At 43.0% G+C, this 13734-nt stretch overlaps 2 protein-coding genes across 3 annotated transcripts in view; both read left to right on the plus strand.

The window, feature by feature from the left end:
- LOC310832095 (beta-4C adrenergic receptor-like) overlaps positions 1-13734 on the plus strand; it is a 685807-nt gene that overhangs the window by 211448 nt on the left and 460625 nt on the right. The window lies entirely within an intron of this gene.
- Positions 1641-10683, plus strand: LOC310832183 (interleukin-1 family member 10-like). Of its 2 annotated transcripts, none has more exons than XM_083713827.1 (5): positions 1641-1788; positions 3939-4174; positions 7125-7265; positions 7860-7993; positions 9688-10683. In XM_083713827.1, the coding sequence occupies exons 2-5, from the start codon at positions 4042-4044 to the stop codon at positions 9898-9900; spliced, it is 621 nt and encodes a 206-aa protein (XP_083569953.1). In that variant the 5' UTR covers positions 1641-1788; positions 3939-4041; the 3' UTR covers positions 9901-10683. The 2 variants fall into 2 exon arrangements, with proteins under 2 accessions (XP_083569953.1, XP_083569954.1); XM_083713828.1 differs by having other exon boundaries at positions 3970-4174.

Raw genomic sequence — 13734 nt, forward strand, 5'->3', positions numbered from 1 at the left:
GCGCCGAACCAAAATTCTAAGTGTTTTACATCATTGCCCTGAAAATCAGGGAGGAATCTGGCAGCGCCAGATCCTGTAAGCATCTGTACTGACTGATGCAATTTCTGCAGTGAAAATCCATAACGAATTTATTCCTCATTCCCTTTTGTGATATTAAGAGACAGAGGAGCGCCACTCCCTCCCATTTGTCTTCTTAAAGAAAGAGAAATACGGTACCTACAATTCATAAGCTAAAAGGAACTTCAGTGGGCACTGCCCTATTTTTCAACACTAGCATTATAATCAAAATGAGTGGCTTGTAATTAATCATTCTTTACATGTCATGTGAGACTTGGGCTGGCATTCCCAGGAAGGACAGCGAACTTTAATTTCAGTTTGAAGTGTGCAAGATGCACTTATGCAAACGTGAGAGGCATAATGCTCAAATTGCTGCCCTCTGTCAAATGGGGATCAAAATCCTTTGTTGCTAGGCTGCTAGCAATGGATGTTGAAAGTCAAAGCAGTAAAAAAGGATAAAGAAGCAGGTAGTGACAGGTGAGACTTTGGGCCTGTCTAGATTGGTATTTTCTTGCAGGTCTATTCTGCAACATGTTACTGGCCCCATTATAATAGAACACCAGTGGTGGATTTATACTGGTCCATCTGCATATCATTCCTCTTCATTCGTTGTTCTGTGATGCTTCCCAAATGTTACTGCATTATTGTCATCTTGAAGGTGTGTGTGATATATGTTAAAAAGTTGCAGACTTTCATCATGATGTTATGGGCTGCACTGACTGGAAACAAAACAGGCTGGCTGCCCTGAAAGGTGCCTGAGAACTTTTTGAATCTGAAAGTCAAAATCCAACTAGGTGTTCCCCAAAAGTCACTGCTGCTGTTGTTTTCCTCCTCCTCCTCCTCCTCCTCCTCCTCCTCCTCCTTCTCCCCTCTCTGCTCTTCCGTCAGAAAAGGTTCCCAGAAAGGCTTACAAATACCAGTGAGAAGAGGGTTCCTGTCCTCTGGCTCACAATCTAAGAGACACGGCACAAAAGGAAAAAACGTACTGAGAGAGAGGAGGAAAAAGGGAACTTGCTGATCTTTCAACATGGCCAATGGAGAGGCCCCAAAGCCCCACCTTTCAGTGGGGAAATCTGTCAATGTTGGCTTCTTTTGGTTTCTCATTTTCCAATTTTAAAGGTTGTATCCAGCTACGTTCTGCTTAGAGTAGACCCACTGAAATCAATGAAATGAAGTCAATCATGCCCATTCATATCCATGGCCCTGAGCAGAACTAGCATTAGATACAACCCAAAGTTCAGTTCTTCACATTTCAGTTTGCATTTTCTTTTCTTTTTTAAAAAAAGGTCATCAGCAGCATTTCGATGTGAATTTCTTCTAGTATGCAAATCTTTGTATGCACTCTTGCTTAACAGGCACATTTTTGCAAAGCAATCCCCACTAATGTAGTGCTGTTTTCAACAAATATTTCATGCACACTTTAATTTATACATTTCTGGGCACATTACTTGCCTGGAGAACTGCGCTGCAGAATTTAGAGAAGTGCAGATATCAAAGGAAAGCTTGTGTTGCTTTAAGTTCCTCTTTACAGTGTTCCAGGGCCCCCAGCTTCTAGAAAGAGCAGCTCTACAATCAGCCTCAGCCACGTATTTGACCCCAAAATAACCCTTCAGCACCTGGTCACACCCACCTGTGTCACGGGGTTAACTATAAAACGCTGTGCAATACCTTGCGGAGAGCACAGGGCGGGAATCTGCAGCTCAAGGTACCAGACTTCTCAAACCAGCACAGGTACTGTCCACTCTACACTTTCTTTTCTTGGACTTGATCAGTGTTTCCCGCAAGGGCTAAGCCACAGTCTGTGGGGCGCTGGAACCATACAGGGGATGGTGGTAGTAGCCTCAGGTGCAATTGGGGGGGGGGCGTTGAATAAAAATAAGGGAGCAGTGGAAGCATAAAGAAAGGAGAGAAGAGAAGAAAAAAATTGAGAAACTGTTTGTAAATGTGGGATGGCAACAACGCCTCCCTTGGATCCAGTGGTTGTGCTGGAGGCGAGAGTTTGTCCTGGGCTTCGGGGAACTCGTATCAGCTTCACCCAGGCTCAGGAAGTGGATTGCAGCTGGCCTGCCTATTTGGTCAATGGCAGGCAGGTTGCAGTGCCGACCCCACCCCTGGGGTTGAATACAACCCCACGGTGCCATTTTGGCTGGGAAGGCTCTTCTCTGCTTCCAGTAAGGCACCTGTAAGGCAAATATTTCTGTGTATAGACCTTCCCTTAGCCCATTTCTAAATACCGTATTTTTCGCTCTATAAGACACACTTTTTCCCTCCTAAAAAGTAAGGGGAAATGTGTGTGCGTCTTATGGAGCGAATGCAGGCTGCGCAGCTGTCACAGAAGCCAGAACAGCAAGAGGGATTGCTGCTTGCACTGCGCAGCGATCCCTCTTGCTGTTCTGGCTTCTGAGATTCAGAATATTATTTTTTCTTGTTTTCCTCCTCCAAACTAGGTGCGTCTTGTGGTCTGCTGCGTCTTATAGAGCGAAAAATATGGTACTTAAATGTCATTATGGTCATTGGGAGCCAAAGCTAAATATATTTCTCTGAAATTTTAAGAATGAGAATAGCACAGATTTCCATTTGTGATGGGAAATGGGAAACTGTTAACAGTCAGATGTTGCTGGACTACAATTCCCGTCATCAGTAACCATTCCTCATTCTGGTTGGGACTGCTGGGAGTTGGAGTTCAACGGTGTCTGGAGGACCACAGGTCCTTCCCACTTGATTTATAGCTTGTCATTAAAAAAAAATAGTTTTGGTTTATTATGATTATACCCCTGTCAGCTACCTTGTGCATTTCTGTAATAAATTTCTTCCCTGGCCTGGCAAACCTGCTATTAGCTCTATTCAATTGGACATTGAAAGCAATAGTTAAAGCACAGCCTTTCCCCAAATAATCCTGGGAACTATAGTTTGTTTTTTAAAAATTTGTTTTTTAATAAAAAATTAATAATCCCGCTTTATCACTACCCGAAGGAGTCTCGAAGCGGCTAACATTCTCCTTTCCCTTCCTCCCCCCACAACAAACACTCTGTGAGGTGCGTGGGGCTGAGAGACTTCAGAGAAGTGTGACTGGCCCAAGGTCACCTAGCAGCTGCATGTGGAGGAGCGGGGAAGCAAACCCGGTTCACCAGATTATGAGTCTACTGCTCTAAACCACTACACCACACTGGGTCTCTCTCTCTCTCTCTCTCTCTCTCTCTCTCTCTCTCTTAATAATAATAATAATAATAATAATAATAATAATAATAATAATAACAATAATAAAGGAACTATAGTTTGTTGAGGGTGTTGGGGGTTGTAGCTCTGTGAGGGGTAAACTACTGTTCTCAGGATTCCTTTGGGAAAGCCAAACCATTACTGTTACAATGGTATAAATGTGTTTTAAATATATCATGGGCACTGTTTAAAAATCCAGCCACACATGGCTTCCTCTTTCCATGCCTGCCTGTATGATAGGGCAGGAAGAGACTCCAGCCTGGGGGTCCTCTGGGGAGCTGCTGCCACTCAATGTAGACAAATCTGAGCTAGATGGGACAATAGTCTGATTCAGGAAAAGGCAGCTTGCAATGAGGCCATCCACTCTATATTTTTTCCAGTAATAATCCATTACTCTTGCTTCCCGAAGGTGAGACTGTAGCATAGGCCATAAGACTGGGATGGAGTGCCTGCGATCTGCCAAATATTGTAGACTACAACCTCCATCATCCCAGACCAATTAGCCATGCTGACTGGGGCTGATGGGAGTTGTAGTCCAACAACATCCCTGGCAGAGGGCAATCAATGGACCTGCTCCACAGCCACCTTTCTTTGGAAAGATTTGGATGCTGTCAGGTCTCTGCTCATCAGGAATCATAGCCTATGATATCGATCTCTTTTAGTAGCTCCCTCTCAGGATTGTTGCTGTGACAGCAGAAAAAGCATCCAAGAGCCTGAAGTTCAAGCAATTCTATAAAAGCACTGGAGAAAGTGGGAGACGCTGTAGAGATGGAACCCCAGAAGTATGAGCCCCATAAGGTGGGACCCCAGAAATGTGAGCCGTACGAAGTGGAAGCCAAGAGGAAGAAAACTTGGGATCAGGAAATGGCAGATTTATTCACTGCATTTGGGCCAATATCAGGTGAAAAACAATTTCTTACTTTTCTGTTTGTTACCCTAGAAAAGGACCCAAACTGCATATATCCCTATTTAGCCAATGTAAAAATTTCTTCTTCTTGTTTGAAATTTCATAATCAATATTTAAAACATATAACCATTAATGAGCACTTAAAATTTAATATTTATATTTAAACAAATCTCTGAGTGGTTTACAACACAGGTTAAAATATCTTGAAGAAATCGCACCTACAGAAATTTCTGGATAATTTCTATGGTCTGTAAAACACAACTAACAACTAAACAGAGCACCCTCTTTGGTATCATAATAAATGCTCCTTATGTGTATATGTAATATTAAATATATATCACATAGTTGTAAAGAAATGAATATGACCTAATTTATGTTCTGATTTCTACGGATTCTAGAATGTTCATTTCAATCAACTACATTTAAAGGGGCTTTATTTGTATTACCCACACAATAGGTACACTAACCAAGTGAGGACAAGTCCCCCTCTGGCAACTGTGACGTTAACATATGAGAGTGCTGGAGGTGAAATAGTTAAACAGGTTACCCAATCAGGACACAGGGGGTGGAGTCAGAGGCACTATAAAACCAGCTCTGGGAGGGGCGGAGGAGAGTTCGTTGGGAGTTGGGTGGTTGGTTGGAGTGGGAGTGAATTGGGATAGAGTCTGTGGGTAGGTTGAGTTAGTGTAGCGAAATAAGCTGAGTCAGGAACAGTTAGGGGCTGGGAAAACAAGTAAATATCTGAGAGGTGGTTTAGTGAGTGAGAGCAGGTAGCAGAAGTTATAGGTCTGGATAGGCACCCCATGATTGTAATTGACCGATACTGTTTATGAAACCACACGCTTGTTAAACTGCAATAAACAAACAGTAGTTTACGTTCCAGTTTAACCCTGACTGGATTCAGTATTGTCCCAGGTAGGGCCTGGGTGGTGGCAGCGAGAAGTAAAGTGGTGGCACAGGGATCAATAGACGGTGAAACGTCCGGGGACCCTGTGTGATTGCCACAGCAACCAAAACAATTAGGGCCATTTCTTCCTTGCCCTAAGATACCAACCAGTCTTCAGAGATAATGTCAAAAGACTCCTGGAGACAGGCTAGAGTGTGATGCCTTGAATACACGGGTGGAGAAATTGCATCCCTCCGTATGTTGTTAGGTTCTTGACACACGTCAGCGCCAGCCAGCATGGCCAAGGATCAGGGCTTAAGGAAGCTGTCACCTGGCAGCGTTGGAGGGATACAGGTGTTTACTGCATAAATTGTAGAATTGTAGAGTTGGGAGGAAGGGACCGTGTGGGTCACACAGGTTCCCTATTCCTGCTTTAAGAGAGCCACATTATCTCACTGGGAAAAGAGGCTCTACAGTGGTACCTCGGGTTACATACACTTCAGGTTACAGACTCCACTCACACAGAAATATTACCTCGGATTAAGAAACTTGCTTCAGGATGAGAACAGAAATCGTGCTCCGGCGGCGTGGCAGCAGCAGGAGGCCCCATTAGCTAAAGTGGTGCTTCAGGTTAAGAACAGTTTCAGGTTAAGAACGAATTAAGTACTTAACCCGAGGTACCACTGTATTTAGGGTCTGCAGTACTGAATAGTTGGGAGCACTGACATTTCTTATACTTCCAGAATTGTCTCTACATGCCTTTGATTTTGTCCTCTGACTTGTTAGCCTCCTCTGCTTCCATGTGGCTCCACCTTCTCCCCACCCTAGGCACAATCATCAGCCGAGGCAACTACAGTACTGGGCGATAGTTTATCCTTCTTTGTTCCAATGGGATTGACCTGGCTGAATACCAAGTACTCTTGTTGAACTGTTTTAACTGATTTGCTGTTTAACTGGTTTCTCCAGGAAAGAAAAAACTCAACAGGCAATCATATAATTCCATCTGCTGATGCAGTTGCTGCTTTCCAGTCTGTCAAAGTCTCCGGTTTCTTTAGATATCCATTGTATCCTCATAGGATATGGTCATCACTTTGGCAGTATATGTGTTAACAGGTTAAAATACAGCCAGGTCATTCTTTTTCTTCCATTTGGCTTGAAGCTGGTTTGGAGAAAACATATCAAGAAACTACAGGGTTATATTATCTGGAGGATATCTGCAATTGTGCAGGCACAACTTTGGTGGCACAACCATTTTGGAGAAATGTAATATTAAGGCTGAGATCCAGCACAGGTGGTTTCTTGAAAGGCTTTAAAATAAGAAAATACAGTGGTACCTCGGGTTACATACGCTTCAGGTTACAGACTCTGCTAACCCAGAAATAGTGCTTCAGGTTAAGAACTTTGCTTCAGGATGAGAACAGAAATCGTGCTCCGGTAGCGCGGCTAAAGTGGTGCTTCAGGTTAAGAACAGTTTCAGGTTAAGTACAGACCTCCGGAACTAATTAAGTACTTAACCCGAGGTACCACTGTAGATATAAAAAGGGAATCTTGACATACCAACCAAAGCACTCATCTTCTCATGTCATATATTAGAGAGACGGGAACCTTAGGTTCAGGGGTCAAATATGGCCAAGCAGCCCTCTCGATATGGTCTATGGAACACTCCCCAGGCCACACCCTCCACTGGCCTCAAATCCCACCTTCTTGGGGTATCTCCCTGTCTGGAATGTGTCCTTGAACTCTGATTATAGCTCTTGGCTGCCTGGATGAAGAGAAGCATGTGTATAAAGTAGCCTAGTGTACATAGGTTAAATTAGCAATCATTTCTCTTTCCACTTCTGCTTCTGGTCCCAGTAATCACCGGTATGTGGCCTCAACCTGTGAAATATCTCATGCACATTATTTCTAGGTGTAGCACAAAAACTAAAAATGTGGCAACTGACAGAAGGTGCAAGATGGTGTTCAGAGCCAACCAAGTTGGTTATTTCCTCCTCCAGATATCTATTGGCTTATATGTTTTTGTGCAATATGTATCTGTCTATGTATATTTCCCCCCAGGGCCTTTGCATCCCCCAAGTACAGTGAGTGTGCAAACGGAGAGACCGCCCTGGTTGTGCAGATTTTGGGATATCAACCAGAATTACTTCTTCCTACAGAACAACATACTAATAGCAGCCCCACAAAATTCCAACACATCAGGTAGCTGCTGAAGCTCTTCTCGTCTGTATGCATTTCTCAATCATTTGTAAATTTGGGATTTGGGTAATGGAGGTGTTGGGTTTGCCACTCTTTTTATAGGGCACATGACTATTGCCATTGCTGATAAATGGACCATGCTCTGATCTACCTTCTTTCATTTCTACCCCACTCTGATTCCTCCCCATATATTAAGATTCCTATTTGTGTATATTGACCCTATCAGCACCAGTAAATCTTACAGTTAAGCAAAATGGTGCAGTGGCTAGAATGTTAGGCTAGGACCTTGGGGACCAAAGTTAAAATCACCACTGAGCCATGAAGCTCACTGGTTAACCATGGGACAGTCACGATCTCTCAGTCTAATCTGCCTCACAGGGTTATTGCAGGGATGAAATGAGGAGGGTGAGGACCATGTACACCACCTTGAACTCTATGAAAGATGAAAGATGGGATATGAATTTTTGTAACAACAAGAACAACCGCCGCCACCACCACCTCCCAATTAGTATCTTCTCATCCAAAACTCTAGCACTGCTGAAAGATGATTTTCACTCTCTCTTGTACCATTTAACCTGTTTCTCTGTTGTTCTCCAGATGAGTTAATGGTTGTACTCCCAAACCACTCTCTAGATCGAAAAAAGCGACCCATATTTATTGGGCTCAGAGATAAGAGCTACACCCTGTTCTGTGTGAAGTCTGGTGAAGGTCAACCTCAGCTAAAGTTAGAGGTGAGTTTCAGGTGTAGTTGTAGTTCAGTTTCAGTTTCAGTTGTTGAATTCACTCTGTCCTGAGAGAGCTCAGTTGGTAGAGCATGAGACTCTTAATTTCAGGGTTGTGGGTTCAAGCCCCACAATGGGCAAAAGATTCCTGCATTGCAGGGGGCTGGATTGGATGACCCTCATGGTCCCTTTCAACTCTACAATCCTATGGATTGTAATCCTAAGAGATTATCTTGTCATGAAGATAGTGAGTATATTCCAATGCATTCTAGAGTCTATGACACTCCTCGACCTCTGTTGAGAACCCTAGCCTGAATAGACAAATATCCTTGGTTTCATCTCCAATCTATGTTTACAGTTTACCTCCCCATTTTTCAATAGTTCAACTGGTCTGAACAGTCTAGTTCTTATCTAATGTAAGTTCAAAGCATTAGGAAGATGAAACTATCTTCTAAGTAATATCTGGTTGGATATTACCTGAACCACTTATATCAGAGATGGGTTGTGTGGGTTTTTTTTGCAATTCATCCCATCTACACTCTCTGCATGGTTATTAACCTACCCTGCTGGTAATAAGAGCATCTCACATGGTTTTGTTAAAGTCTGCGACTGGGCTTTGGAAAAATAAAACTCTAGTTCCTATCTTTTTAAGAGTACTTATAGAGTTGGGATTAAAGGTGCAGTCCTTGTCAGTAGATCTTTGAACCCCTCTCTCAATAGTCAGGCAGCCCTTATACAAAGGGAATCCCCCATGTCACATATCTGTTTGTCCTCTATGATTAGGATTATGTACATTCTGTGCTAAACACAGTCCTGGTACTCTGTACCAAGATGACTCATAGTCTTTGCTTACAGAGGAGGAATACTGAGACCCAGAGATACTTCTCCACACTTTGTTTGGAATGACTATTTTTTATTTGCCCCCTTTTTACAGAGAATGCTTACATGGATGCACATTACAGTGTTTTATATATAGTGGTACCTCTGCTTGCGAACAGGATCCGTTCCGGAGTCCCGTTTGCAACCTGAGCAAAACGCAACCCACATCTGCAAGGGTCGTGATTTGCCACTTCTGCATATGCGCATGACGTCATTTTGAGCGTCTGCGCAGGCACGAGTGGCGAAACCCAGAAGTAACCCTTTTTGGTACTTCCGGGTCGCTGCGGGATGCAACCTGAAAACATTTAACCCGAAGCATCTTTAACCCGAAGTATGATAGTACAACAGTAGATTACACTGCATTCTATATATCCTTCCTATTTCTACCCCAGACATGATTGGTGGCAGTCTTTTTTGTGACAGAATGTGACTGTTGCGCTAGCCTATCCAGTGTGGAGAGGCAAAGCATAATTCAGGAATTTTGGGGCTATTGTGCTTTTAATTAAAAGGTTCCTATGCTTGTTGTTTCTGCCTGCTTCATTATGTCATGTCAACACTGTTAGGTAATTAGTTCCAAATTGTCCTTTAATTAGTTTGCTTCTATTTCCAGTGGAATAGAATGAACTTTATTTACTGGTTTCTGATATTTCCCCATTTTTTAAAAAATAATGTAGTAGTATAGAACACAGAAAAAAACACCCGATAATAGAAACTGTTGGCATGGAACACAAGCTTTGAAATGGACTATTTGTTGTTAATCCAGAAACCATGCTGTTCTATTAATACCATGTAACTTATCTGTCTGAGTTTTCATGTTTTCTTAGGAGAGAAAAATTCATCAGCTTTATGAAAAAAATGAGGAATTCAAGAGCTTCACCTTCTACAGCAAAACTGAGGACAATGGAGAGAAATGCTCTTTTCAGTCTGCAGAGTTCCCAGACTGGTTCATAAGCACTTCACCTGAGCCAAACCAACCTGTTGGTTTGAGTAAGCGAGATGGGTCTGCAAATACTCTGTTTTATTTTGAAATAAAATAATTAATCAGCATAGATCGGAACTATTGTTTTTAAGGGGAACTGAAAGCTGGAATCTGATATATTTGGGGTGTAGCAAAATGAAGTCCATTGCAGCACTATGTGGACAGATTAGGAAAGCAATTAACAGCCCCCCATCCATTGCTGATGCTGTCGATTTTACAGCCCGATCAGCTGCGTTTTATGAAAAGCAGCAACCAACACATCAGGAGCAGTCAGAAGTTTCATGACTAGTAAACAAGGTGTTATGTAGAGATGTGCAAAGAAATGTGTCAGATGAAGGGTTTCTTTAGAAGATGTTTGTGCTTTTTTAGTAGCCCTCAGAAAATTGTCTCAAGTTGAGTACACGGTGGCATCTTACAATGAGGGAAAAATTGTATAAGAGGGAAAATATGGGATCTGTCAGTTACCAAATGGATAAATGAGTACAAAAAGGTACCTAGATATTGGAAGACATTAGTGGGAATAATCAGTGAAATATTTCAGTGGAAAATAGAGCTAGACCCAGTGGTGTGTCTTTAATGATTTTTGTAAAGAACTGTGTGCCCGTAGAGAAACAAATCCCAATCTTACACATTGTTACAGTGGCATGAATAGCATTTGCAAAATCATGGGAAAGACTCAACATTATAAAAGATATATGATCAAATGGAAATCATTAAATGGTCAGCTTTGAAAAGAGAGACGAAGAATTATAGAAACAATCTTCTCAGCTTTGTTGTTGTTTAGTCATTTAGTCATGTCCGACTCTCCGTGACTCCATGGACCAGAGCACACCAGGCACTCCTGTCTTCCACTGTCTCCTGCAGTTTGGACAGACTCATGCTGGTAGCTTCAAGAACATTGTCCAACCATCTTGTCCTCTGTCATCCCCTTCACCTTGTGCCCCCATCTTTCCCAACACCAGGGTCTTTTCCAGGGAGTCTTTTCTTCTCATGAGGAAGCCAAAGGATTGGAGCCTCAGCTTCAGGATCTGTCCTTCCAGTGAGCACTCAGGGATGATTTCCTTCAGAATGGATAGGTTTGATCTTCTTGCAGTCCATGGGACTCTCAAGAGTCTCCTCAGCTAGGACAGTTATTCAATAAATAGGGGGAGAGAACTCATTATTAAGGGAAAAGGGAGAGATTTTATGTTTGTTATATCACTCCTCACTTCACTGTCCCAAAAGTGATCTGAGTGGGAGCACTTTTGCAGAGGGAGAGGCAAGAAGCCACTACCTCTGATGTCACTGGCATTTGTCATCAGGGAGGAGGAGTGGACAAAGGCTGTAAAAAGTCTTATTACCCCTCCTTCCTCCTCCTTCCCTGAAGACAAGACACAGCAGCACCCAACCTGCTTGCCCTGTATGCAGTGAGAGATTAGCTAGTCATCATAGTTGGAACTGAGCAGAACTTCTTTGTTCCTTTCTGCAACTGGCTGGTGGAAGGAAATACTGTATTACAAGCCTGGAGCAATTAGCCGTGGGTGCTGAATAATTAGGTTGATTGGCTTGACTGGCTTCTGGTTGCTTTGCAGGTACATAAGTGTGGGGAAATAGGGACGTGGGTGGTGCTGTGGTCTAAACCATGGAGCCTCTGGGGCTTCCTGATCAGAAGGTCGGCAGTTCGAATCCCTGCAACGGGGTGAGCTCCTGTTGCTAGGTCCCAGCTCCTGCCAACCTAGCAGTTCGAAAGCACGCCAAAAAAGTGCAAGTAGATAAATAGGCACCACTCTGGTGGGAAGGTAAATGGTGTTTCCGTGCGCTGCTCTGGTTTCGGTGTTACGTTGCTCCAGAAGCGGCTTAGTCCTGCTGGCCACATGACCCAGAAAAACTGTCTGTGGAGAAAATGCTGGCTCCCTCAGCCTGTAAAGGGAGATGAGCACCACAACCCCAAAGTCATCTGCGACTGGACTTAACTGTCAGGGGTCCTTTACCTTTACCCTTACCTAAGTGTGGGGAAATGGGGAAGCAAGTGGACAGAATTGGTGCGTATAATCATTGCTATTACTATTAATTAAATTTGCATACTGCCCTTCATTGCCCTTCATCTGTAGAGCTCAGGGTCGTTCACAGCATAAAAATACAGGATAAAAACAAAACAAAAAATACCGTACATAAGAACAAAGCACAAAACAGAACGAACCAGTAACCCTCCCTCAAGCACTATTCAGGTGAATAGTGATTCCAGAGACTTGCACAGAGGACTTTGCAACCTTGTGGGGCAGGTTATGGACCACTGACCTTTGTCACACACTCTGGAATATGTATCTTGGAGGGTTGGGTGTTTCAGGAAAACCTCTCTCCTCACTTTAAATAGGGGGTAATGTCCAGGTTTATTCCCTGCAGTTTAGGCTCGCCCATGCAAGACAGGCTTAGGAGTCAGAGAGAGAATTGGTACGTTTCCCACAGATTGTCTGATTTCCCTTATGAAGTTTTGATAAGCTCTTGGGTCTCAGTGTTCCTTACACACTTAAGTTGTGGTTAATACAGTGATTGTAGTTTACCCTATAACCTGCTACTTGCCTCTTTATTTTTTCACCCAAAATTTAGGAGTCAGATAGGAAGCTAAAGTGCACAGAAAGAGGAATGAAATGCAATTCTGTAAATAGGGGTTAAATAGTTAAATTTTTTTTTTAAGGGGACACAGGTGGCGCTGTGGGTTAAACCACAGAGCCTAGGACTTGCCAATCAGAAGGTCAGCGGTTCAAATCCCTGCGACGGGGTGAGCTCCCGTTGCTTGGTCCCTGCTCCTGCCAACCTAGCAGTTCAAAAGCACATCAAAGTGCAAGTAGATAAATAGGTACCGCGCTGGCGGGAAGGTAAACCGCGTTTCTGTGTGCTGCTCTGCTTCGCCAGAAGCAGCTTAGTCATGCTGGCCACATGATCCAGAAGCTGTATGCCGGCTCCCTCGGCCAATAAAGCAAGATGAGCGCTGCAACCCCAGAGTCGGCCACGACTGGACCTAATGGTCAGGGGTCCCTTTACCTTTACCTTAGTTAATTTTTATGTGATTTTTGTAGTAAGTTTTAAAATTAAATAATAAATATGCCAGAGCTCAGGAACTGATTTTGAGTTTAGTAAAGTTACTAAGCTAAATGCATATTAGATGATTTTGAGTTTAGTAAAGTTACTAAGCTGAATGCATATTAGATGATTTTGAGTTTAGTAAAGTTACTAAGCTGAATGCATATTAGATGATTTTGAGTTTAGTAAAGTTACTAAGCTGAATGCATATTAGATCAGCCTCAACTTGGCTTTGACTAATGCTGCCACAGCAATGTAGTACTCAGATGCTGAAGAGATAAAGGAACGGTGTTGTAATCAAAGGAATTTTAATATTCAGGAAGTTGTTTATGAGTAATCTTAACTTTGCATTCCAAGTGGGACTTGAGCTAGTGTTACCAGGAACAACTTTAGGTGTGGTCAGTGCTAAGTTCAGTTTTGAGAATGCTTGATAGATTTATTTGAACATGAAAGGAGTGATTCCCACATTGTTGTCATCTGTTAAATGGAGCATGGGATCCTTGCAGGTTGGTTGCCGGGTGCTGGCAGTGAATACTGATGATCAAAGCAGCAAAAGGAGTGAGAAAACAATGACCACCTACTGAATGTGAGAAATAAGGCTTATTGATGAAGTCCTTTTAATGAAAACACTCAGCAGTAGAGTCTTCCTGGACTTTGCCTCCTGCACTTCAGGAGAATTGCCTAACCCTCTTTGCAAAGTTTTCACATTTTGCCTTTGACTGGCTTGTACCTGATCTCAGCAAACCCACCACAAGAAAGAAGAAGAAGAAGAGTTTGGATTTGATATCCCGCCTTTCACTCCCCTTCAGGAGTCTCAAAGCGGCTAACAATC

The sequence above is a fragment of the Podarcis gaigeae genome (genome assembly GCF_964106915.1).
Source record: "Podarcis gaigeae genome assembly, chromosome: 15".
Classification (NCBI taxonomy): domain Eukaryota; kingdom Metazoa; phylum Chordata; class Lepidosauria; order Squamata; family Lacertidae; genus Podarcis; species Podarcis gaigeae.